This window comes from Monodelphis domestica, chromosome 7 (genome assembly GCF_027887165.1).
Source record: "Monodelphis domestica isolate mMonDom1 chromosome 7, mMonDom1.pri, whole genome shotgun sequence".
Classification (NCBI taxonomy): Eukaryota; Metazoa; Chordata; class Mammalia; order Didelphimorphia; family Didelphidae; genus Monodelphis; species Monodelphis domestica.
In genome coordinates, this window is record NC_077233.1 from 2,564,781 (window position 1) to 2,590,324 (window position 25,544).

General features: G+C 60.8%; 1 protein-coding gene and 1 long non-coding RNA gene across 5 annotated transcripts; one reads left to right on the forward strand and one right to left on the reverse strand.

The window, feature by feature from the left end:
* Nucleotides 1-44: 44 nt before the first annotated feature.
* On the reverse strand, nucleotides 45-24,752 carry PLCD1 (phospholipase C delta 1). Of its 3 annotated transcripts, none has more exons than XM_056804085.1 (6): nucleotides 16,182-16,311; nucleotides 6,563-6,727; nucleotides 1,919-2,147; nucleotides 1,231-1,360; nucleotides 815-1,046; nucleotides 45-283 (listed from the first exon to the last, which is right to left on the reverse strand). In XM_056804085.1, exons 1-6 carry the CDS (start codon nucleotides 16,279-16,281, stop codon nucleotides 78-80), a joined length of 1,062 nt encoding a protein of 353 aa, XP_056660063.1. In that variant the 5' UTR covers nucleotides 16,282-16,311; the 3' UTR covers nucleotides 45-77. The 3 variants fall into 3 exon arrangements, with proteins under 3 accessions (XP_056660063.1, XP_056660062.1, XP_056660064.1); XM_056804084.1 differs by lacking the exon at nucleotides 16,182-16,311 and adding an exon at nucleotides 8,261-10,223; XM_056804086.1 differs by lacking the exon at nucleotides 16,182-16,311 and adding an exon at nucleotides 24,607-24,752 and having other exon boundaries at nucleotides 46-283.
* On the forward strand, nucleotides 16,205-24,296 carry LOC130455374 (uncharacterized). Of its 2 annotated transcripts, none has more exons than XR_008913293.1 (3): nucleotides 16,205-16,339; nucleotides 16,988-18,982; nucleotides 19,268-24,296. It is a non-coding gene; the product is annotated as an uncharacterized LOC130455374 (long non-coding RNA). The 2 variants fall into 2 exon arrangements; XR_008913294.1 differs by having other exon boundaries at nucleotides 19,458-24,296.
* Nucleotides 24,753-25,544: the final 792 nt, after the last annotated feature.

A 25,544-nucleotide genomic window follows, 5' to 3' on the forward strand; every position in this document is an offset into this window, starting at 1 on the left:
GCAGAGGGGAGGATGGGGACCCCAGCGTCGCCCCGGGGTCCCCCTGCGCGGGACTCGGGGCCCCCCTCCCCGCCGCCCTACCGGATGTAGGCCTCGGTGCTGCTGGGCCCCGTCAGCTGGTCCTCCATCAGGTAGGTGTTGTGGGACGACGAGATGAGGTAGTGGTTCAGGGGGCGGCTCATGTCCTGGTACACCCGCCGGTGGGCCAGGCTGAAGGCGCTCCCGTCGGCCGACAGCAGGTACATGAGGAAGCCGTCCTTGGTCATCCGCTGCTGCGCCTTGGCTGCCAGAGCGCCCCGCCCCGTGGGTGGTCAGGCCCTCCCCTCGGGGTCCCTCCTCCCCTCCCCTGGGGGTCCCTCCCCTGGGGGTCCCTCCCCTCCCCTGGGGGTCCCTCCTCCCCTTTGGGGTCCCTCCCCTCCCCTCGGGGTCCCTCCTCCCCTTTGGGGTCCCTCCCCTCCCCTCAGGGTCCCTCCCCTCGGGGTCCCTCCCCTCCCCTCCGGGTCCCTCTCCTCCCTCCCCTGGGGGGTCCCTCCTCCCCTTCGGGGTCCCTCCTCTCGGGGTCCCTCCTCCCCTTCGGGGTCCCTCCCCTTGGGGTCCCTCCCCTCCCCTCCCCTCAGGGTCTCTCCCCTCCCCTGGGGGTCCCTCCCCTCCCCTCGGGGTCCCTCCCCTCCCCTCGGGGTCCCTCCCCTCCCCTCCCCTCGGGGTCCCTCCCCTCCCCTGGGGATCCCTCCCCTCCCCTCGGGGTCCCTCCCCTCCCCTCAGGGTCCCTCCCCTCGGGGTCCCTCCCCCGCTCCCCGCCCCGGCCCTCCCTCACCGGCCTCGCTGGGCTCGTATCTCTGGATGAGGGACAGCGCCAGCTGGGGGCCGGCCTCCTCCTCCCTCTGCTCCTGCCGCAGGAAGGCGGCCAGCTGCTCCGCGCTCAGCGTCTCCCGAGAGCCCGACAATGCGGCGAAGAGCCCGTCGATCTCCTCCCGCTGCGTGAGCATGCGGTAGAAGGCCTCGATCTCGTCGTCCTCCAGGGACTCGGTGCGCGACTTGTCGCATTCCTGCAAGGGGGCATCCGTGGGCCACTGCCCCGCCCCAGGACTCCTGGGGAGGGCATCGAGGCGCCCGGCTCGCCCTCTGGGCGTCCGAGGCCTGCGCTGTGCCCGCGGGGCCTTCGGAGGCTGGGCTTGGTCCGGCGCCCAGGAGGGCCTCGGCTGGGGGTGCGGGGGGGGGGGGGAGCCTCACCTGGAAGATCTTGCGGGCGTAGCTGTCATCCATCTGGATGTTCACCTCCTTCAGGAAGCTTTTCAGCTCCTTGAAGCTCATCTTGTTGTCCTTGTTCTTGTCAGCCTTGCGAAGGCACGAGTGGATCCAGCTGGGCCAGATGTAAGGAGAGCCCGGAGGCTGCAGAGCCCTCGTCCCGCCCCCAGGGCCCCCCTTTGCTGAGCTGTGGCCTGGGACTGAGCTTCCTCAGCACCTGAGGACAGTGACTTGCCCAGGGTCACACCGCCAGAGGGGGAAGGACACAGGACTGTAAGATTCTCCCAGAATGGAAAGGAGGGCAAAGGCAAGGAGAACAAAGAGAGGAGCCGGCCAGAGCTCTGGGCCCCCAGGTCAGCCTCGACTCCCTCTAACCGAGCTGGCTGAGCTGGCCCACCCCGCCCTGGGGTCCCCCTGGGTAGGGGCTGCGGGAGGGCACCCTGGACCCCACGAGGGTGCCTCTGCCTTGCCCCTGGGAGCTCCAGCGGGGTGGCCCCCTGGACTGCCTCCCTCTTCATTCCCCTGCTGGAGCCTTCCCAGGAGGGCCAGGGAGGCAGCTGCAGAGGCTCATGGGATTCCTGGGAGGGGACCAGCAGGGGCTGCCCAGGGATCTGCTTACAATAGGCCCACAGGCCCCGCCCCCTCCTGGGCCCCGCCCCCTCGGCCAGGATACTGCTGGAGCTTCTGCTTCTGGCTCATGGAGCCCGTGTGCACGATAATCTTGCGCAGCCCCTCCACCCAGTGCTGGGCCTCGGCCTCGGACTCCGCAATGAGGTCCAGGTTGCTCCGCTGGTCCTTGAAGATGATGGAGAAGCAGCGGTGCTCCGGCGCATCCCGGGCGAACTTCTCCATGCCCTCCGTCTGGTGGCCCCTCCTCACCTCCTGGATGTCCTCCACGGAAACTGGGAGATGGAGGGGGGGACAGAAGGGGGAGGTCGGACCCCTCACTGGGGGGGCCAAGTCCCACAGCTAGTGTCTGAGGCTGGATTTGAACTCGGTGCTCAGGCCCCAGGCATTGCTGGGCCAGCCAGTCAAAGGCCTTTATCTTCTAGAGAAGGTAAATCTTCCTCAGAGAGGAGAGACAAGCTTTAAGGTAGGAATATAGAGAAAGGATAGAAGTTTTAGATACCACGAGGGGGATGATGGAGTCGAAGTAGAGATATGAGGTGGCAGGAATGAGTCTTTATTAATTATCAAAGAGCCACAGCCAAGCTCTGATCAAAGGACCCTTCCGAAGGCTTTTACCAGTCCAGAGATCCAGATTCAATACCACACAGGTCGGAGAGATGATAGAGAAAGATTAGAGATGGAGCCTGGCCCAAGGCCAGGCCCCAGCAAGGACAGGCATCAGTGCAGGCTGGAAGGGAGGAAGAGCAGAAGAGACAAAGGCGGAGCTGGCTGGGCCCTATTTATATGCGAATATACACAGTACATAGGGATGATCACCATTGGTTAATGACAAGGTATAGGTGTGGTTTCTCTTAACCAGGTGAGCACAAAGAAACCTGTTTTCCTGCCTAACCTGGGGGAAGCTGGGGTCAAGGGTCAGAGGTTTTCCCAGCCACATGCAATACTGAGCATGCTCTCTTCTAAGGCAATCTGTACATACCAACTGTTCCCCTTGCCCATAGTTAGGGGTGGACTGCTACATCAGGAAACTGAGGCAAAGCCAGAAGCTGTTCTTAAGAGCCAGGGGAGGAGTGGGGGGAAGGAGGCACTTGGGTGGCTTAGAGGACTGGGCGCCAGGCCCCGGGTGCAAACCTGCCCTCAGACACCTCCTAGCCAGGGGGCACTGGGCACCTTAGCTGCCCCCTGCCCTTGCCTGGCCCGGTCACCAAGCCAGGAGGTAAGGATGTAGACACAGAGCCTGGGCCAGGAGCACAGGGGCAGGACCGGGCTTCGGAGGCCCCCAGAGGGATGGAGAGCTCTGCCAAAGCCCTCCCAACCCAGAGAGGTGGGATGGAAGCCCAGAACCGCCCCCTCCCCCCCCCCACAGGCTGGGACAGAGAGGCAAAAAGGAAACAGATGTCCCTTGTCTCCAGAGTGCACTCCCACCCTGCCCTCCATGGCCCCAGATCCCCCCTGCCTCCAAGCAGGGAGCTAACGGGCTCCGGGGTGGGAGAGGATTTGGGCAGGGACACTTCCCTCAGTTTCTTCATCTGTATAAGGAGGCAATTATCTCAGCCCCAGGAAAAGCGACTCCAAGAGCATTGCCCATGTTGGCCAGACGCGCCTCACCCCAAGGAAGTCAGATCTAAACAACTGGAAAAACGTTCACTGCTCATGGATAGGCTGAGCTACTATGACTGACTAACGCTCGCACTCGGTGCCCCAGCCGCAGGACCAAAGAATTCTTTGATGGAGCTCAGAAAAATAATCACGAGATCCATCTGGAACACCTCCAGGGACCGGTGGAGGAAGCTCTGCAGCCTAAAGCAGTCATCAGCCAGCAGTCTGGCCCTGGCTCAGAAAGGGAAGTGAGGATCGGGGGACAGACAGGGGAAACGGTCTTGGCGAGCCAGTGTTTGCTGAAGCCAAAGAGCCCGGCTTTGGGGCCAAGAAACCCCATCTGACAAAAGCTGCCGGGAAAGCCGAAGACCAGTTCCTGGCCCTGCTCCACGCTGAGCCCCGAGGCTGGGGCTGTCGCACGCACCGACGGGGCAGCCTCGGACCCCTGGACGCGGAGGGCCACTGCCCCACAGCGTCGAGCTCTAGGCCCACCCGAGCCCCCAGATCGTCTTCAGAGACTGCCGGCCAGCACGTCTCTCCCCCGGGTGGGCTGGGCCTGAAGCTCTGGCTCCTCAGGCTGCTTGCTGGCCAGCCCACGTGCCAGCCACTGCCTCTCCGAGGGGACCCCACGTAGTTGGGAGCGCAGGGGGTGAAGCCGCTCTGAGCGCCCCGGCCTGGGCCATCCTTTGGCCCCTCTGGCCTCCGGGGCACCAGAGGGAAGCTTGGGCCAGGCTGTAAACCCTCTGCCGATCCGGTGGCCCGGCACCGAGGAAGGGGGTCCGGGCGGTGGGCCGGCTCTCAAGGAAGCCAGGCCGGCCCTGGGCAAGCACGACGGCCACAAGCCAGCAGCCTGGCACGTCCGCGGCCCCGTTTCCTCTTTTAGTCTGGAATTGGACCCTTTTTTGCTGCGTGACCCTGGACAAGTCACTTCCCCCGTAGCCGAAGAACAAGGGGCAGAATTGGGGCATTTGCCCTCCTCGGCTCTCCCAGACCCTCCCCAAGACACTTCCCGCTGAGCGGCTCCACTTGTCCGAGGAGCTCAGCGAGCTCTGAGCACGTGCCTGGCACCGAGGGGGGCCCTCCCAAGGCCTGGCTCGTGGGAGCCGGCGGCCTGACGGGAACAGCTCCGGGGTCACTGGAGGACTCGCCCACTGGCCTCCCCTCCCCCCCCCCCCCCAGCCAGAGCCCCGAATACACTGACAGCAGGTCTAGAGTTTGGACAGGGGGCCCGGCAGCTGCACCTTGTTCCCCCTCTCTGGGCCTCGGTTTACCCCTCAGTGGTCTGGGATGCGCCTGTGAGGTCCACTGAGGCAGAGAACTCACTAGGCTGTACTCATTGGGATTTGAACCCAGGTCTGAGCGAGTCCCCCGCTGGGAATGAGGCTTCTACACCCCCCAGCCAAGGCCCGGCTCCCAATCGCTCCCCAAGGGAGGAAGGCGTAGGAGCCTCTCCCAGCACGAAGCTGGTTTGGTCCTGTGGGGGGGTCCTGCGCCCCCCCCCCCCCGCCAGCACCCCAGAGGGCATCCGGGCGCCTCCACCTTCCCACAAAGTGTCTGGAGGGAAGCAGGCTCACGGCTCTCTCCCCATCGGCCGAAGGAGGGCAGCTTGGCCTGCCCCAGATGGGCAAACTGAGGGCCAGCCAGGGGCGGGCACAGAGCGAGAGGAAGGGGACCCCGAGTCCCGGCGCAGGAACACGGGGGGAGGGGAGTCGAGAAGGGGGTCCCCGGGAGGAATCGCCATGATTCATCCAGAGGAGCTCCAGAGAGCAGCCGGCACAGACGGGAGGGGCTGGGATCTGATCGGCCCCTGGCTGCCAAGTCACGTGACCCCGTGGCCTGCCCCTCCTAAGCCTCAGCCTCCTCACCTGGGAAATGGGGAGAACAGCGCCTCCATCCTCAGCCTCACGGGCGGGCCCCCACCCCGACACGTTCCCCAAGGACGGGGCCTGGGCCGGGAATTCCCGCCGAGCCGGGCGAGCCCCAGGGCCAGGAGGGATGGACCGCAGGGCAGAGGACTTCTCTGGGCCTCGGTTTCCCCATCTGTAAAATGGGGCCTAGGAGATGGGCTCGGAGGTCTCTGCCAGATGTGGGGTTACGAGGGCCCTTCCCTTGGCCCGGCAGAGGCCAGGCACGAGTGCGGGGCCCATCCTCGCCCGCTCCCCGAGCGCCCCTCCGTTTTAGTGGGGCGCCGAGCCTGAAAACAAGGGGGCCCTTGGGACCGTGGCGCCCCAGACTGATTGGGGGGCGCTTCTTATTCCCGCCCCCCCATTGCCCCCTGATTCGGGGCTAGTTCCTCTGAGGGCTCCAAGCACCGCAGCCAAGCGAGGGGGCCCATGGCTCCGATCAGGCCACCGCGGCCGCCCTGCTCTCCCAGGTGATCTCCCTGACGAGGCCCCCCCCAGGGAGGAGCAGGGAGCCCTCCGGCTGGCTCCGGGGGGAGGGGCGCCCCCTCCTCCTGGGCTCCAGGGCCGGCACCCCCCTGGACCTCCCCCGAACCGCCCCAGAGCTGGCAGGCCCCACCCTCGCCTCACACCCTTGTTTACCCGCCCGTCCCTGCTGCCAGGCCTCGCTTTTGTCCTTTTGCCTGGTTAGTTCAGGCTGGACGCCAGCTGCCCGGCCCGCAGTCCCACCTTCCGTGGCCCGCTTCGGGCCTCTCTGGCTCCTCCCTCGGCAGGCCCGGGCCAGAGCCGATCGGGGAGGTGGCCTCCTCTCTAGGGGCCCCCCAGACTCGGTTTCCCCATCTGTAAAAGAGGCGGCTGGACTAGATCGCCGCCCCCAGGCCTCTCCCAGCTTGAGCCGCCCTCTGGGAAGGGCGTCCTCGCCCTGCCCACCCCTCCACGCAGACCGAAGGGGAGAAGGGACTTGCCCAGGGTCACCCGGCCAATACGGCTCTGAGGCCAGAATAACTCGGGAAGAGCCGTGTCCCTGCCGCGTGCCTGCCACCCTAGAAAGGGGCCCCGACTGCCTTCTTCTGGCGTTCCGGGCAGAGGCCCCGGCGCCGCTGCCCTGCCCCCTCCCCCTCCCCTGGCGCTCGGAGGCAGGCGGGGCCGCTCCGACGAAGCCCCCCAGAGAGCCCGGCCCGACTCACAGAGCTGGGACTCCGGGGAGCGCATCATCTTCTTGGACTCCTGCCAGATGGTCTTGCAGTCCTCCTGCAGCTTGTAGAATCTGTCCTTCCGCCACGAGCTCGACTTCACCTTCTGGAGCTGAGAGCCCTTCAGCAGGAACTTCAGGTCACCGTCATCCTGGAGGCCTGGAGGGAGGGGAGGGGAGCACCGTTGGTGCCCTGGCGTCTCCAGCCCCACGGTCACCTCTGCCCCCCCCAGGTCCTTCCCCACCCCCCACGGTCACCTCTGCCCCCCACGGTCACCTCTGCCCCCCCCAGGTCCTTCCCCACCCCCCATGGTCACCTCTGCCCCTCACGGTCACCCCTGGCCCCCCCAGGTCCTTCCCCACCCCCCACAGTCACCTCTGCCCCTCACAGTCACCTCTGCCCCCCCCAGGTCCTTCCCCACCCCCCACGGTCACCTCTGCCCCCCACAGTCACCTCTGCCCCCCCCCGTCCTTCCCCACCCCCCACGGTCACCTCTGCCCCCCACAGTCACCTCTGCCCCCCCGTCCTTCCCCACCCCCCACGGTCACCTCTGCCCCTCACGGTCACCCCTGGCCCCCCCAGGTCCTTCCCCACCCCCCACAGTCACCTCTGCCCCTCACAGTCACCTCTGCCCCCCCCAGGTCCTTCCCCACCCCCCACGGTCACCTCTGCCCCCCACAGTCACCTCTGCCCCCCCCCGTCCTTCCCCACCCCCCACGGTCACCTCTGCCCCCCCAGGTCCTTCCCCACCCCCTGGTCCTTCCCCACCCCCCACGGTCACCTCTGCCCCTCACGGTCACCCCTGCCCCCCCCTGGTCCTTCCCCACCCCCCACGGTCACCTCTGCCCCCCACAGTCACCTCTGCCCCCCCCGTCCTTCCCCACCCCCCACAGTCACCTCTGCCCCTCACAGTCACCTCTGCCCCCCCAGGTCCTTCCCCACCCCCCACGGTCACCTCTGCCCCTCACGGTCACCCCTGCCCCCCCCTGGTCCTTCCCCACCCCCCACGGTCACCTCTGCCCCCACAGTCACCTCTGCCCCCCCGTCCTTCCCCACCCCCCACAGTCACCTCTGCCCCTCACAGTCACCTCTGCCCCCCCAGGTCCTTCCCCACCCCCCACAGTCACCTCTGCCCCCCACAGTCACCCCTTCCCCCCCCACTCCCCACTCCCCCCATCATAGCTGCCAGCTGGCTTGGGCTTCTCCGGCCAAGCCTCCTGGCTTCCCTTCCCCTACCCAGGCTTCTGGGAAGGGTCTGCACCTCAGTGGAGCAGTAACTGGAGGCTTGGAGAGCGCCCAGAGCAAACTCTGGGAGGTAAAGGGATTCTCGGGGTCCACTCGAGGTGGGGCCGGCGCCCTCCACCCTGCATGCCTGCCTGCCTCCCCATGGGCCCAGGACAGCGGCACCCCCGCGGGCTGGGTCTAGCCTTGTCCTCCAGCTCCCACCCTGGATTCCATCTGCCCTTCCGTCTTAGAGGCAGTGCTCTATTGGCTCCAGGGCAGAAGAGTGGCAAGGGCTGGCCGTGGGGGTCCAGTGACTCACCCAGGCTCACACAGCTGGGAAGTGTCTGAGGCCAGATTGGAACCCAGGACCTCCCATCTCTGGGCCTGGCTCCCCATCTGTCCTTAGGACATCCCCACTAGGAAGTCCTCTCGGCAGCCTCCAGAGCTCAGCCTGTGGTCACTCCCTACCAATCTGCCCCTTCTCCAGGCACTTCTGTCTCCTTCCACTCTTCAACAAACGGGGCAGGGCCAGGTAGGACAGCCCTTGGGGGCTCCGGGGGTCCCCAGCAGTGTGCATGATGGGAGAGGAGAGCTTGTTCTCAGCTGGGGCGGAGGAGGCGTCAGGAAAGCTGGTCTGCAGTCTGAGCTGAGCTCTAAAGGATGTTATTATTATTCAGTCTTGTCCGAGTCGCCATGAACCCATTTGGGGTTTGCTGGCAAAGAAACTACTGTGGTGGTCATTTCCTTCTCGGTCTCATTCGACAGATGGGGAAACTGAGGCATACAGGGGGAGGTGACTTGCCCAGAGCCACACAGCTAGTGTCTAAGGTTAGATTCGAACCGCAGTCTTCCTGGCTCCAAGTCTAACATTCTTACCTTCTGGGCCACCTGACTGTCACCTAATAAGAAAAAGCATTCATTGCTTGCTTTGTACAGTCCTGGGGACACACATACCAAAGTGAGATAATGCCTGCTTGTTATCAAGGAGCTTCCATCAGAGTAAGGAGGACCCAGGCTCAAGGCTGCCTCTGGCACCTATTGGATGTGTGACCCTGGACAAGTCACTTGACCTCTCTGTGTCCTAGCAGTTCTCCAAATGTATACATTCCAGAGTGAATAGCAATCTGCACTGAGGGACGGAGTTTTGTTGTCAGGAGGTCCTTCCAACAATAATATCCCAAGTCTGGTCCAAAAGGCTGTCGTTTACAGCATTCTGTTCTGCTGAGTGTCTGTAGGAGGAAGCCCCCCCCCCACTCCTATTTCTGCTGGTCCCACTCCCTGGTGTTCAGAGCCAAGAGCTCTGAAGACCCTGAGGAGAGCACTGGAATTAAAGGCCGGCATGTCAACGTGGACCTTCTCTCCCAACTAGTCTGAGGAGATGGAGTGTGAGCTGGACTTTAAAGCTGGACTACTCCAGTGAAATATGGAGACTCTATTTTCCCACAAAACATTCACTGACCAAGATCCTTAGTGTTAAAAACGCTGTGCTTAGGAAACAACTCTCAATGGACAAAAAGAATCAGTTCTAGCTTGGGACCGCCAGTGGGCACATCTCCTTGGAATGGTCAGTGGGTACAGGTACTTGGGAAGGTCAGTGGATAGAGCTCCTTGGGTTGCTCAGTGAGTATAGATTCTTGGGATGGCCAATGGGTACAAGTCATGACTTTTAGGTAATCTGGTATTCCTTAAATTGTCTCACCTGGATCTATTTTCCAATTCCATTGTTTTTTCAATGAGATATTTCATATTTTCTTCCATTTGTCCGATTGTTTTTATTGTTTCTTGATGTCTTGTGAAGTCATTAGCTTCTATTTTCCCAATTCTAATTTTTAATGACTGAATTTCTTCCATGACCTTTGCACCCTCCTTTTCCATTCTATTTTTCATGGCGCTCTTTTCTTCATTGGTTTTTAGTACCTCTTTTTCTACTTGACTAATTTTGCTTTTTAAGCTGTCTTCTTTTTGCATCACTTTCATTTCTTTCCCCCATTTTTCTTCCACCTGTCTTATTTGATTTTTTAATTCCTTTTTGTGTTCTTCCAGAGCTTGAGACCAATTCCCGTTTTTGTTTTGTTTTGTTTGAAGTTTTGCATGTGGTTGCTTGGATCTGACCGTCCCCAGTTGGTTCTGTTATTTGCTCTTTGTCATCATAGAAATGTTCTAGGGTGAGGTATTTCTTTGCTGTTTGCTCATTTTCCCAGCCTTTTTTTGCCTGTGGACTAGGAATTCTGAAAGCTACTGATTTTGTCTCCTCTGCTGTCTGTCGGATTGAAGGGATCATCGCTGTGAGCTATTTTGCCCAGCTGAAAGGGCCCAGTGCTATGGGCTTCCGGACCTCATTGAGGGCTGGTGCCAGGGCCTGGGCTATCAAGGGTAGGTCTGAGGGGCTCTTGTGTTGGCGTAGCTCGTGTCCCAGGATCCCAAAGTTAGTCGACGCGCGTGGGGGGGGGGGGGGGGGGGGGGGGGGAGTCGGCCAGCACTCCTCTGTGTGCAGTTTTGCTTCTGGTTCCCCTTATCCTATGAAAATCGCCTTTCTCTGCTTCCCTTTCAACTTGCAGTCAGCAGGAGAGCCCCCTCACTCCATCTTGCTGTCGGTTTTTGACTCCTGTCATCTGAAGTGCTTTTTGAAGATTGGTTTGAAAGGATGGTCAGAGTGGTCTCAGCTTTTGCTTCTAGTAAGCCGCCATCTTGGCTCCCCCCCTCAGTCCCTGGGATGGTCGGTGAGTACAGGTTCTACCTCAGTTTCTTGAGTGGAAAGCCTTGCCCTCCTCCCCCCCCAGGGTTTTTATGGGGATAAAGCGCTGGTGACTTGGCATTCTTGTATCCCCTCCTTCATGGTCCAGCCTAGCACCCCCTGCCTGCCCAGGCAGTAGCTCTCTCTGGCTCCTTGTTCCCCGGGTTTCATCCCCATCCGGCTACTGTTCCAGGGCTACTTCACACAGTGCTGGGCACATGGGAGGCCCTTGGTAAATACTGACTGACTGCTCATACCCCAAGCCCTGCGCTGCCTGTAGCCTGTTGGTCCTGACCCTCTCCAGCCTCCCGTCTCGTCTTGCTTCTGACCGACTTCCTCATCTTTCTCCCCATTTCTCTCTTCTCAAGGGGCCAGAGAGAGGCCGTGCCCCCCCCCGCACCCTTCCATCCCTCTTCACCCCCCCCCTAGGGCACTTGATTCTATTTCTGTCTGCTGCTTGCTTGCCTCCCTCCCCCATTCCTCAAGGAGCTCACTATCTGGATACAGCCTTTCTCGGGACGACCTCGGGGCACAGTGGTGAGAGTCCTGGGCCTGGAGTTAGGGACACTCTTCCCGAGTTCAAAACTGGCCAAATGACCCTGGGCAAGTCACTTAACCCTGTGGGCCTCAGTTTCCTTAAAATGAGCTAGCGAAGCAAGTGACAAAGCAGTGCAGTGTCTTTGCTAAGAAAGTGCCTCGGCTACAAGAACAGCAGCCCGGCCTCGTCCTCCACGCCGCCGCCATCACCCCCAACACCCCCTCCGTTCCCAGGCCCCCTGCCATCTCCCAGAACGGCCACCCCCTGGACACGGCTTGACGGCTGCCCTGCCAGGACGCCGAGCAGCGATCCGGCTCTGACCCTCCCGTTCTTCCCCAGCTCCCTCGGCCCCTGCTCTCACCTCCTTCCGTCCTGAGCCACGCAGATCTGAGCCCGGCTCGGACTTCCCTTCCCTCCCTCTAAAGCCTTGGTCCCAGAGCCAACCACGGACTCCTGGTCTGCCACTAGTGCTGCCCAGCCACGCTGCCACGTGCCTCTTCAACCGGAACCATTCAGGAAGGGCGCTGAGGGCTGGCTCAGTTTCCCCCAAAGGCAGAGCCCTCTCCCATCCACAAGCCTCTTTCAGCCAAGACCCCAAACCTGCCCTCAGAGAGTGGAATCCAAAGTGTAGGCTCCCCTTTGAACCTCTGAACCCTCAGAGGAAGGACAGAGTCCTAGACCCGCAGCTGGGCGCAGTCTTCGAGCCCATCAAGCCCAACCTCATTTAGAAATGAGAAAATGGCGGCAGAGATTAGTGAAGTGACTTGTCCAGGGTCACCCAGCCAATAAATGTCCGAGGTGGGATTTGAACATGGACCTTCCTGACTGCACGTCCAGCATTGTGTCTAATATGTCCCGCACTAAAGCCAGCGTCTCCCTCCCCATCCAGGCCTCCTGCCCACTCGTGAACCAGGGAAAGGGGGCAAAGACAAAACGGGCTTCCACCCTCCGGGGAGAGACCACCTTCTGCCCACTAGGACACAGTGGAGTCGGGGACGCCCAGAGTTCAAATCCAGTCTCAGATGCTCACTAGTGTGTGACCTAACCCTATTTCCCTCAGTTTCCTCCTCTGGAAAATGAGCAAACCCTCCAGTGTCTGCCACGAACACCCCAACGAGGTCACAAAGAGCCGGGCACAAGCGAAATGCCCGAAAGAATTCCACTGGTGAGAGAGATGTTTCACGGCAGCAGGTGGGCCCCCTCTGGCAGTGCCACACAGATGGCGCCACTGTGGAATGGGGGGTCAACTGCTGAACGCAGCCGTGGGAGGACTGCTTTGGGTGGACGGGGTGTGCCAGGAGCTTTGACCCCCCTCCCCCCGCCCCGGGCTAACCCCGATCGTGACTTGCCCTCAGCCAGGAGGTCTTTTCTTTGGCCCGCTGTAGCTCAGAATCCTGGCTGGGTATAACCCACGGTCTTCACGGTGAAGAAAAAAAGGCTGAAGAGGGCAGCTGGGTGGCTCAGTGGGTAAAGAGCCAGGGATAGAGATGTGTGACCCTGGGCGAGTCACTGAACCCCACTCTGAGTCAGGGGCTCAGGGCTTCCAGAGAAAAGGGGACTTGGGGTGGGGTGGGGGGTTCTCAGAGATGTAGAAGACACACCGGGCCCTGCTGAAAAGACCAGGAACCAAGGGGTGCTGCAGGGCCCCTCCAGGGGAGCCAAGCCCAACGCATCAGCTCCTTTGCCTGGGGCCTCCCACACGCATGAGGCAGGAGAGAAAGAGGAAATGAGGATTTTTTTCCATTAAAAAGGAAAGGAAAAAGGGAGCTGCTGCTGCTCCTGCTGCTGGGAGGCTGAGGGAGGCAGTGCGGTCCAGGGGGAAGGGCTGGAGTCCCAGGACCTGAATTCAGATCTCAGGGAGCCTCTGCCACCTCTATGGCCTTGTCTTGTTGCTCGGTTTCCCCACCTGTAAAATGAGGTGGGCTGGCCTGGATGGTCCCTGAGCTTCCTTCTGCACACGAGAGCCGAATAAAAGGCTGAGGGAGGCCCAGGGCTGGCCTGTGGTGGGTGCTGTGAGGTGGGCAGGGAGGGCATCCCCTGGGGGAGGGGCAGGCCCTTCTTCTCCCGCTCCTCCCCGCTCCCGGAGGAAACAGCTCCAATCTCTGCGGAGCAGGTGGGGCTGCCTCGGGGCCCTTCCTTCCCCCAGGGCCGGGGAGCGGCCGCCCCATTTTCAGGCTGCCCAGGACCAGCGACTCCCCAGCCTCAGTTTCCCGGCCGGATGCGATGGGCTGGCCCTTCCCTCTAGCCTCAGTACGACCCTCCCCAGGACCGGCGCAGCGCTGGCCCGAGGCGCCCGGTCCCAGAATCCTCCCTCAGGCGCTCGGGCTCCTTCCTCCCCGCGGCGGTCTCTCTCGGAGAGGGAGAGGCAGCGGCAGGCGGCATCCGGGGAGATAAAGGGCGGCCCCGCCGGCCTCCATTCCCTCATCGGTCAAATCGACCCCCCCCCCCCCCCGGGCTAACGGCGAGCCGGCGGCCCTAAGCTTGGCCCGGGCATCTCCTCGGGCCCTCCGCGCTCCGGCTCTGCCTCCTGACCGCGGTTCCCCGCAGCCCGAGGCGCCTGGCCGGACTCCGCACAATGCACACAGGACCGCCTGGAGCCTCTCCGCAGCCAGGCCCCCCCCCCCCCCCGCCGCCCCCCGCCGCCCCCTTCTCTTCCCCAGGCCGCGCGGCTGCCTCTACTGCCCCGGAGCTCTTTCCGCACGCCGAGCCCAGCCCGCTTAGCCAGGCTGCTCTGCCAGCCTCCTCCGCCAGACAAGTGCGGAGAAAAGCCCCGGGCAGGGAGGAAACGGCACCCTCCGCCCGCCCGCCAGGACTATGGGAGCGGCCTCGGGCACCAAAGCCCCAGATGTTGGCCCAGCTGCTGCTGCGCAGCCCCCTCCCCCTGGGCACAGCTGCGGGCCCTCCCCAGCCCAGGAGAAAGGGAGGGAGGACGGCAGAGCAGCCCAGCCCTTCTCCCGGCAGGCCACGGGGAGCCCCAGAGGGCACCCCACCTACTCCCAGGGACACTAAGCTCCAGAGGCTCAGCCTTGGCTTAAGCGGGGTGGGGAGGGAACCCGGTGGGAAAGAGGGAGGCAGCGTCCAGCCTGCGCACCTCTAATCGACTCTAGCACACCTCGGAGCCTCAGTTTCCCCATTACTCATTGGAATTCAGCACCCCTCTAGCCCAGGCGATAATTGGCCCTGCCATAGTCCTCCGGAATTCCCAGTAGGTTGGTCTCCTCCTAGACTGAACTCTGAACCCTCCTCCTCCTCCTTAAACTCGCTGGGTCTCAATGTTCTCAATCGGTAAGCAAGTGGGTTGGGCTAGATAGTGATAGCAATGGCTGGCATTCATGGAGCAGCTGGGCAGCCCGGAGGTGAAACCGACTGAGTGCTGGACCTGGAGTCAGACCTGAATTCAAATCCAGCCTCGGACACCTACTAACTGTGTGACCCAGGGCAAGTCCCTGGACTCTGCCTCAGTTTCCTCATATCTCTAAAATGGGGACGATATTCTAATAGTGAGTGCCTCCCTCCCCGCTGTGGTGAGGATCAGGTGAGATTTTAGTGGAGTGTTTTAACACCCTGCCTGACATGCATAGGGTGGGACCCAAATGTTGTCTATTATTGTATAACGCCTTGTTCAAGCCCCTTTGCCAAGTTTTTTCCACCATTTATCTCAGTAGAGACTGCCCCAGCCCCCTGGTCTTCCATGGCAGAATGAATCTATCCAAAGATTAACTGATTGACTTTTCTTCCTTCCTTCCCTCCCTCCCTCCCTCCCTCCCTTTCTTCTTTCCTTCCCTCCCTCCCTCCCTTCCTTCCTTCCTTTCTTCTTTCCTCCCCTCCTTCCCTTCCCTTCCTCCCTCCCTCCCTCCCTTCCTTCCTTCCTCCCTCTCTCTCTCCCTCCCTCCCTCCCTTCCTTCCTTCCTTCCTTCCTTCCTTCCTTCCTTCCTTCCTTCCTTCCTTCCTTCCTTCCTTCCTTCCTTCCTTCCTTCCTTCCTTCCTTCCTCCCTTCCTCCCTCCCTTCCTCCCTTCCTTCCTTCTTCCCCCCCACCCCTTTTCTGGTTCAGAATGGCTCTACATATCAGATCCAAGGCCGAAGAGTGCTAAGGGCTGGGCAGTTAGGTCTATGTGACTTGCCCAGGGTCACACAGCCAGAAAGCATCTGAGGCCAGATTGGAACTCCATCCACTGCAGGCCAGCCCAGGTCCCTTCAGGATGGCTGGGTGGGCCTGGTCTCCCCCCCCCCCCCCAAGCCACTCGGAAGGGCAGGGCCCCGACTCCTGCCAAGGCCATGAAGTGATATTAATTACACGGCTTCCTCCGCTTGCTAATAACAGCCCAGCGGGGCACTCCTGGCCGGGGGCCTCCCCCACTTGACAACAGCTTCCGGGAGGCAGCCAGGCGAGGGCCAGCTCTCCGGGGAGCCCCGACTCCCATGCAGACTTTCGACGAGGACGATGCTAGGAAAGTGAGCCCCGGCCATCCGATCTCCCCTGGCCCCTCCCTCCGGGCCGGGAAGGAGCAGAGGAATCTCCGCTGATGCCCAGGGCGCTCCTCGGTGGGTGGGCACTGCCCGGCGGCCCAGGCGGGGCTCTTCTGGTTACCTCCAAGCGGCCCCACCGGGAGACGCACACACGGCAGATACTCGGGCACAGAGCGAGCAAGTGCACAAATGGGGCCGCGCCGCTCCCACGCCTCCGCGCGCACCGGCTCCCCACGGACCCGGCACAAAGCCGCGGTCTCACGGGAGGGGTGCCCGCGGAAGCCCAGCCAGGTAATCCCGCCACACCCCCCCTCCCCCCCCGCCAGAGGTCACCCAGATGTGGAGAGCGGCACAGCTGTCTGCCGCTGCGGTGCATCCATTAGCGCCCGCGGCCACCTCGGATCCCCAAGGCCGCAGATGGCCAGCTGGCTTGGGCAGGAACCCAGGCGTCCCGGGCCGGGGCAGGAACCCAGGCGTCCCGGGCCGGGGCCGGGCGGCAAAGCCTCAGCCGAGTGTGCCCGGCTCCCAGCAGCCGCCCCGTCCCGAGCCTTTCCCGTTCGGGCGCCGCCGAAGCTGTCCTCGCTCGCCCGATCTCGCCCCCGCAGCGCCCCCCCCCCCCCGCTCCCCCGCGCCGCCCAGCGCCACTCACCCAACCGCTGGCAGTTGAGCGCCGCCACCCGCCAGCTCTGCTCGCGCAGGAAGCGCTCCCGGGAGCGGCTCCGCGGGGGCCGCCAGCCCAGGCACTGCATGGTCGCTGGCCCGACCTCTGTCCTGCCCCTCGGCTGGCCGGGGCCCGGCCTAGGCAGGGTAGGGCAGAGCCGCCCCCGAGGGAGGCGGGGAGAGGAGGCGGGGGCGGAGTCAGGGGGCCCTCCCCGCCGGGCGGGGCGGGAGCCCGGGGCCAGCTGGGCTGTCCAGGGTGCTGGGCCACCGAGGCCCGCGCCGGCGGCGCAACTTCCTTAAGCCCCCTTCGGAGCGCTCCCCCGCCCCCAGCCTCTTCTCGGGCTCACACGGCGGCGGAGCCGCAGAGGCCCGACGGGGCCCTTCTGGACGGACGGACGGACGGACGGAAGGACGCGCTGGCCTCCTCACGAGCTGCCAGAAGCGACGCCTTCCCCCGGGGCCCCTTCCTGGTTCTAGCGGCCACAGGCCCTCCCTCGCGGGGGCCGCGACTGCCCCGCGCAGAGGAGCCCGAGGCCAGAGCAGACGCCAGGGAACCCCCACAGAAAGCGCTTGGGCCCGCGGAGCCAGGGCGGGAGAGCGCGGCCTTCCCGGCAGGGGCGTCCGCAGTGCTCGGCGACCGATCGATTGATTTCGGGGCCGAATTCCCTTTGCTATAACGCGCAAGCCCGCGCCGACACTCTCGGACAGACAGACGCTTTCTACCTCGTCCGAGTCCGAGTCCGGTGCGCCCCCCCCCCCCCCCCCCCCGACGAGCCGAGCGTTCTTTTCTCACAGGAACCCTGGGAGGGAGGCACCATCATTATCCCCATTTCACTGATGAGGAAACTGAGGCAGACAGAGCCCCATTCAGCCTGGTGAGTGTTTGAGGGGGGATTTGAACTGAGGTCTTCCTGTGTCTGGGCCATGGACTGATTCCTGCCAAACGAGACCAAAGGGTCTCCTGCTTTTTGTGCTCTTTCACTGTCTTGATCGCATCACTGGAACTCACAACCCAGGAGTCCCATTCAATTCCTCTCCTCCCTCACCCTCATGGCCAATCTGCCACCAAAGGCAGGCAATTCTCTGTCCAGCCCTGCTCCCAGCTCTGTTCTCCCACCACCACCGAGTCCAGACACCTCAATTCCTTCAGCAGCTCTCCCCTCTCCCAGGGTGCCAAGACAATGTGCTGGAGGCCCTGGGCTTGACCTTCCTCCTGCCCCACCTCCTCCCCAGGAGCAGGGGCTGCTGCTTCTCTAGTCTAGAGGGGGGAGACAGGAAAGTGGGACTGGAAGCCCACCATGGAAATGAGGCTCCCCCTGGGAGAAAAGAAAGACTACTGAGCTGCATTCGAATCCTGCTTCTCATGGCCCGGTGACCTTGGGCAAGTCACTCAGGGTTTCAGTTTTGCGTCTGTAAAATGGGAAGACTAATACTTAGTCTAGGGCTCAGGAGGCATTCGGAGCACTTCCTAAGGGCCTGGCATGTGCCGGGTGTTAGGGATGTCCCACATGTGGCAGTCCCTGGCCTCGAGGACCTTCCTTCCTACAGAGAGGCAACAATTCCCAAGTACCTAAGCCACGCTATCGAGGGGGGCCAGCAATGGGTGCTGGGAGCACGGCCGGTGTCTGCAGAGGACTTTGCTTTCCGTTCGCTTTGGAGGAAAGAACCTCGTCCAGCTTCCAGGGCTTCCTTGCCCAGGGGAGTGACTGGCTGGCTGGACCAGGAGCCGCTGGGATGCCCTCACCAAGGAACACCGGGGAAGAGGGTGACCCAGGTCCCAGAGGACGGACTTCCCCCTCCCAGGCTCAGGCCCTTCCCTTTCCCTCAGGCTCAGGCAGGGCAGTCCTAGAGCTGGAAGGGACCCTCAGCAAGCCTCCACTTCAGTGGCTTCCTTCTACAGGAGAGGAGGGAAGGGACCCTAAAGTTACTCCACAGGACCGTGATGGCTGGCTGGCTCTGGACCCCTTCAGCCCTGGCATCCGGGGGTTCCCGATGAGTGCCAAGGGAGCAGGAAGCTCAGGGCTGAGGGTCTGAACCAGAGACGGATGCCCCCAGGACCTGGGCTGTTGCCGCTTCCCAGGCCAGGCAAAGATTCTGAAAATGTTGACAAGAACGTGAGAGGCCTTTAAGGTAAGAGATGTCCCAGCCAATCGTTCAAACACTAGACACAGGGAGATGGGTTTGGGAGAGAAACCCAGGAAGGCTTCCTGGAAAAGGTGTCAGGCATTCTGGGGAGAAGGGCAAGAGTTGAGTGCAGAAGATAACCAGGAGCCCTCCTCAACTGAAATCTCCACTCTGGAACCCTCTCCTGGTTTTCAGTTCATTTCTCTCTTGGTAGTTGGGAGCATTTGTTTCCCGTGACTCTTGATGGCGGTGTGCATGTCCTTCCTTAAGAATTCTGGAATGGGAAGTGGGCCCAGCACCAGCCACAGGGAGGAAGAGGAGGAAGAGGAGGAGGAGGAGGAGGAATTTCACTCTTACTCTAGAGTAAGAGGGTCCCACCTCCTGTCATCAGTCTGGCAAAACCAATCATGAAGGAAAATGGCACATGCTGGCAGGGCTGTGGGAAAACAGGTCCCTATGGATGGGTCACGCTTCTGCCCCATGTAACTGCTCATTCACTTGGCATATACTTTGGGGCTCCACACTGCCTCCCTGAGAGGATCTCAGCTTCTTCCGTTGCCTTTTAGTCTCTTCCGCCCTACCACCCAGTGCCCAGAACACAAGAGGGGCTTAATAAATGCTTGTTGACTGACCAGCCCAAGAGACTGACTCCCTGCTTGGAGCACGGTAGGCACTCTGAAAGAGTTTACAGACTTGAAAGACAGTGGAGGGTCTTGAATGTTGATCTGATGAATTTGACCTCAAGCTTCTTCCTCAGTGGTCCCCAGTATAATCTACCCTTCCCCTATTATTCCCTAAGACTCTTCCACCCTACATGCTTCCATTCTCTGCACCTTCCAAACCCCAGTGGGAGCCCCTTGAAGCAGTTTTAATCTAGAGGAGCCCCTGGAACCCAGCCCCATGGGTGACCCGGAGGAAGCTCTATCTTCAGCACCCTTCTGGCCTCCACAGTGCTCGCCATGTGGCTGAGGGAGGTGCCCTTGTGTGGTGGGCACTGTGAGGAAGAAAGGCAGTGATGAGTGAGTAAGGCTCCCCCTCCTCTTCCTTGAGTGGAAGATGGCGTCACACAGGATTTGCAGCCAGGGCAGGGAAGGACTTGGCCCTCTGCTCTCTCTTCCCAACTTCTCTATGACTGTCGAAGGCACCAACATCCTCCGGGGTACCCAAGCTCACAGCCTCCAGATTGTCTGCTGCCAAGACTTGTGGTGTCTACTGCTCCAGCCAGGCCCAGGAGCTGGCTCTCATGGCCTCCCCCTGGGATCACTGTCATCCCTGCCTCGAGTCTAGCCTTCACACAGCTGTTGAGGTGATTTTCCCAATCACGTAAGCAGATCTGGGAGAAAATGTATGCGGTGACAGCAACATTGCCAAGAAAACATCAGTGAAAGGCTTTACCCCGATTGATGCAATGCCCAGCTTCAGTGACAGGACAAACATCGACGCCTATTGGTTGACTCTTTAGGGCCCTGTTTGAAGTTTTCTTGGCCGAAACACTGCAGTGGTTTGTTTTACAGATGAGGAAACAGAGGCAAACAAGGTTAGATGACTTGCCTAGGGTGACACAGCGTCTAGGCTAGATTTGAACTGGGGAAGATTCTTCCTCCGGACTCCAGGACCAGTGCCCTGTCCACAGTGCCACCTAGAGGCCCAATGAAGACTACTGCCCACCTTCTAACAGGGGTGATGAACTCAGCATGCAGACTGAGACCTATTTTCAGATTTGTTTTGCTTGAAGTCTTGTTTGTAACAGGAAGAATGACTCCTCAATGCCAAAAGTCCTAGGTTAGTATCTTGAAAAGTCATTAGGAGAATGGGGTGTGCTCAGCTGGGTTGAGGGAACAGAGTCACACCCTGTAGGGTGGTCTAGAAACTCCTGAGCCAGCTCGTAACTCGAGGACATCAGGGCATAGGCAATAAGGAGTTAACAGTCACCACCTAAGAAAGTGGCACAATGAAGGCAGCATTTATAGCAGTGTTGTGTGTGGTAGATGGGGGGGGGGGGGGAGGAGGAGCAGGAAAACATGTTAGGACATTACTGCAAAAGTCCAGGCAAGAGTCCAGGCCCTTGACTAGGGTGGGGTGGCAGAGGTAGAAAAGAACAGGCAGTCATGGGAGGAATATTATGAAAGAAACACTGTTGACTAACTTGGTGTGAGGAGCACGGGCTAAGGAGGAATCCCAAATGACTCACAGCATCCAAGCCTGGATGATCAGGAGAAGATTGGGCTATTGCCAAAAAATGGGGAATCAGGAGGAATTGGGGAGCCCACTAGCAGGCACCCCCCCCAAGGAGATGAGTAAGAAAGAAGCGTCTCATACACATGAAAATATCTGTCTGTACTTTCTGTGGGAGAACAAACTGGAAACAATGTACCTATCCACTGGGAAATGGCTGGCCAAATTGGGGCATGTAGATATATAATGGAGCATTACTGGAACAGTTCAGATCCTGCTTGCCACCCTCCCCCCACCTCCCTGGGGCCTCACCTTCTTCATCTGTAAAATGGGTGGTGGTGGCCTCTCTATAGAGCCTCCGAGGTCCCCATTCTAGATATAGACCCACCGAATATAGAGAATCTTATATAACTCGGGGCAGGGAAACAGAATGAACACTATAATACATAACTTGATGAAATGAAAAACGAAAGGCTGCTGAATGCTCCCAATGATCCGAATTCATTTGGGCCCCAGAGGAGAGATGGGAAACGCACTTCAGCTAGAAAGGTAGAGTCCCTGGGCTGGGCTGGTGTATACACTCTCAGATGTGGCTGCTGCTACTCTGCTTGAATGGGCTCTGCACTTGGAGGGAGGGCCCCAGGAGGCGGGGTGAAGGAGAGAGCACTGCTGGAAGGGGTGGCTTGAGCCCCCCCACAGGAAGGAACCAAGAGGGGATGAGATGGTGGGGGAGAGCCAAGAATAGAGCAGAGGTCTGCAGCTCCCCTCCTTCAGAGTGGGGAGAGGGAATGGGGAGACCAAGTCAGGGACAAGAGAAGGAGAGCCCCAAAGCCACTGAGAAGCAGAGTGAGTAGAAGAAATCTCTGCCTTTGCCCCCAGCGTGCATTCCTGGCATCGGGGTGGCTGACCCTCCGGCTGCCCACTGCTGCCAGCCAGAGCAGGGCCTCGGGAAGCAGAATGAGGCCAGCCTTGATGGACGGCTGAAGGCGCCATCAGTTTGTCTTGTCTGTCTCTGTGTTCCAAGGGGTTCTTTTGGAGGGGGGGAAGGTTGGAAGGAGGGAGCTGGGGTAAGGCTGGCCGGAAAAGCAAAAGTCTAAGGGGTCACAGAAGGAGCTGGGGAAGTTACACACTGGCTGGCTGGCTGGCTTGCTACTTTAAGAGACAAGCCAGCCGCACACAAGACATTCAATGTTTCAGAGGGAGTCTCTCGCTTTTGTTCATTAGGCACAAAGAAAACCACTTTGTTTAGTGCCCAGTAAGTTCTGAACGTCCAAAAAGCTTCAGAAGAAAATACGAGAGTGCTCACTGGCATTCCTGCAACTGTTAAGTTGGGCAAAGCAGTCCACTCTGGATCCTTGCCATGGCCCTGGGGGCAGATGAGGAAACTGAGGCCGAGGGAAGTGGTCACTTGCCCTGGCTCATACAATGGGAGTATTGGAGACAACCTGATCTCTTGAGCTGTTCCAGGCCTGCTGAACGGGGGAGAGAAGTGGGAGAGGCCAGAGGACAGCCGGATCCCCCAAAGGTTGCTGGGCAGGGTGGCGACAGAAGGAAAGCAGACTGGGCAGTAATGACAATAGCTGTAAGAAGAGGAGGAAGAAAACCTGACAGGCCTAGACAGGGTAGCAGAAAGAGAGGAAGTGAGGAGTACAAAGGCCAGAGCTGAACAGCTCTCTCCTGCTCTGGAAAATTCACAGAGCCCTGCGATGGGAAGATTCGGGAGAGGACCAGCCTGGGGGGGATGGAGGGGCAGGACAGAACCTGGGGAGCCTTCTGAGGGACAAGTGCCAGCAATGAGTGGGGAAGGAATGGAGGCAGCAGGCTTAAGGGAGCCAGAGTCAAAACCTCCCGACAACTGGAGCTGCTGCCCAGGGGGCCAGGCTGTCTCTGAGGGATGGACGGAACTCCATCGCTGAGTGGTTTCAGGTAGAGTCCAGGAAAGCTTGGACCCAGGATGCTCTGCTACAGGAAGTCCGCCCCACTAAGAGTCTGTTACTTGAGTGACCAGGGTTGTCCAAAGTTATGGACAGGGCTGCAGGGTGGCTCAGTGAACAGAGAACCAGAGATGGGAGGTCTTGGGTTCCTATCTGGCCTCAGACACTTCCTAACTGTGTGACCCTGGGCAAGTCACTTACCCTCCATTGGCTAGCCCTTACTGCTCTTCAGCCTTGGAATGGATACTCAGTGCCGATTCTGAGACACACAAGGAGGGTTTGAACAAATAGTTATGGACAGTTCGAGGAGGCAGAGCTTCCCAGGGATCTCCAGGCTTAGGCATTCTCTATGTGCAGGCTGATGCCCCTTGGGGCTTTGATTTCCCTGAACCCGGGGACTGCAGGGTGCCCTGCCCCCTTCAAGGGCCATTAGACAGTCTGGGCCCTGTTCTCCGACTGTCAGGTCACCCACCTTGCAGGCTGGCTCAGCCATGCTCAGTAGTAGTGGCAGAGAAATGGGCTTGACAGAAAACACCATCGAGGTAATGCAGTGTCTGCCGTTTGGACCTCGGTGGGAAACCCAGAATTGGATCCTGCCTCAGATTCTCAAGAGCCAAGCAATTCTAAGAAGGTGACACCTTCCCTCAGTTTCCTCGTCTGTAAAATGGGGCTATTGGTGGCACCTAGAATGAAGTGAGGAGAGAAATGGCTGCCACTAATGTTATTATGCATTTGTTAGACAAACTGAGGCTCAGGGAGATTATTAAGGCACTGGTCCAGGCTCACATCCCTCTGGAGGAAGTATCTGATACTGGATCTGCCCCCAGGCCCACCTGACCTGTCACTTGGGTGACCTTGGGCCAGTCACTTCTCTCCAGGTTTCAGCTTTCTTCTCTGGAACACATGAACTGGGGAAAGCACACCAGATTTGGACACAGAGAACTTGGGTTCAAATCCTGTCTCTGGGACATGGGAGGATTTGCCTCCCCTCTCAGGGCCTCAGTCTCCTCATCTGTAAAGTGATGGCTTCATGGCTGTTACCAAAGCCCAAGGTGTCAAGAGAGCACCAATAAGGGGTGGATTGAGCTATTGCAGTCAGCAAGATCTGAGTTCAAATCCAGCCTCGGACACTTATAGCTGTGACCCTGGGCAAGTCACTTAACTTCTGTTGCTCAGCAGAAGGAGGAAAGGGCAACTCCCTCTGGCGTCTTTGCCAAGAAAACCCTCTGGACCTGGGGGGGGGGGGGTCAAGTAGTCAGGCTGAGCCGCAGCAGAAGGAAGGCTCCCTCCTCCCAGCTCCCTCCCTCCCTCCCGATCTCTAACTACTCTGCTCTGTATTCCCGGCGGACCCCTGGCCCACCCAGGCTCTGATGGGGGAGGGGAGGGGTTATGGGCGTTTCGGACCTCCCTCAGCGGAGCAGCCCCCCCGAGGGGCCGGGAAGGTGGGGCTCCAATCAGGTCCTGGCCTGACCCTCCTCAGGGCAAGCTGGACGCTGGAAGGCTCGGGGAGAAGCCATTCGGGCCCGGATCCGACGGCCCCAGAGAGAGGCGCCGCCCCCCGGCCCCCCGCCAGGCGTTCAGCGGCTTCTCTGGGCCCCGTCCCGGCATTCTCCCCCGGACCTTCGGGGCTGAGGAGCGGTGAGGCTGGGAGGTCCCTTCCCTTCCCTGCGTGAGGCGGCGACGCTCGCCGTCCCGCCCCCCCCTCAAGCTGCCTCTACGCTATTTCCCAGCCGGACACACCCCCTCCGGGGCCGGCGTAGGAGCCCGGCCGAGGGGACCGCAAGTGGCTCCACTGGGAGCCTCCAGCCAAGGTGGGTCGGCCGGCCTGGCTAGGGGAGGTCGATCCTCCACCGCCTTCGGGAGCTTCCCCGGGGCGGGGCCCCTGGGAAACGGGGAGGGGGAGAAGGGCCGGGGGGGGGGGGGGAGCCCTCAGCGCCCCTCCCCCCCGCCCCAACACAAACACTGGGAGGAGAACGGAGCGCCCGGGGGTGGGCCCGGCGAGCCCCACAGGCGCGCACGGAGCAAAAGGCTAGACGCCCAAATCGAGTCCCAACCAGTCCCCGCAGCCCGGCGAGTACCTCGCACAGAGTCCTGAGGAGCCCCCATACACAATCCCGAGCCCTCCCCCATCACACACACGCGGGCCCCGAAGAGGGGAGAGGAGGAGGCGGGGACGCTCACCGTGCAGCGCCAGGAAGTCCCCGTTGGTGTCCATGCCGGCGGTGGCTCGGGCCAGCACTGAGCCTCAGGGAGCGCGGGCTGAGGCTCCCACCGAGAAGGAGGCTGGTCTGGGGAGAGGAGGCGGGAGCCAGGCAGGAGGGAAGGAGAGGATTGAGCCCAGCCCCAGCCCGGCCTCCCGGCCCCTCCCCCGGGGCCCGGACACTGCCACCCCCGCCCCCAAGGCCGCCCCGCCCGGAATTAGCCGCCGCCCGAGCCCCTCCAGACACACAACAGCCCCCCCGCCCCCGCCGCCGGCCTGACATCGCCCCCCACCCCAGGCTGAGCCTCCACCCTCCTCCCCTTTGCCCCACCTCCTCCTGACCCGCGCCCCAAAAGTGGGCCTGGGCACCCTCGGGCTCTTCTCTTCTCCACCCCCACTTTTTCCTTCCTCCCCAGCCCTGAAACCTCTCTGTATCTCTCTGCCTCTGCCTTTTTGTCTCTGTCTCTGTGTCTCTCACTGTCTCTGCCTCTGCCACTGTCTCTCTCTCTGTCTCTGTGTCTCTCTATCTCTGTCTCTGCCTCTATCTCTGTTTCTGTCTCTCTGCCTCTGCCTCTCTGTCTCTGTCTCTGTCTCTGTCTCTGTGTCTCTGTCTCTCTGTGTCTCTTTATCTCTGTCTCTGCTTCTCTGTCTCTGTCTGTCTCTGTGTCTCTGTCTCTGTCTCTCTGTGTCTCTTTATCTCTGTCTCTGCTTCTCTGTCTGACTGTCTCTGTGTCTCTGTCTCTCTGTGTCTCTTTATCTCTGTCTCTTTATCTCTGTCTCTGTCTGTCTCTGTGTCTCTGTCTCTGTCTCTCTGTGTCTCTTTATCTCTGTCTCTGCTTCTCTGTCTCTGTCTGTCTCTGTGTCTCTGTCTCTGTGTCTCTTTATCTCTGTCTCTGCTTCTCTGTCTCTGTCTGTCTCT

What these genes read in the sequence shown, in the direction of transcription:
- PLCD1 (XM_056804084.1), bottom strand. Translation starts at nt 8,369, where the DNA reads ATGCACACTGCTGGGGACCCCCGGAGCCCCCAAGGGCTGTCCTACCTG. An exon ending in CTCCCCGGAGTCCCAGCTCT is followed by an intron (nt 2,148 to 6,562) that starts GTGAGTCGGGCC and finishes TCCATCTCCCAG; the next exon opens with TTTCCGTGGAGGACATCCAG. An exon ending in CAGAAGCAGAAGCTCCAGCA is followed by an intron (nt 1,361 to 1,918) that starts GTATCCTGGCCG and finishes CATCTGGCCCAG; the next exon opens with CTGGATCCACTCGTGCCTTC.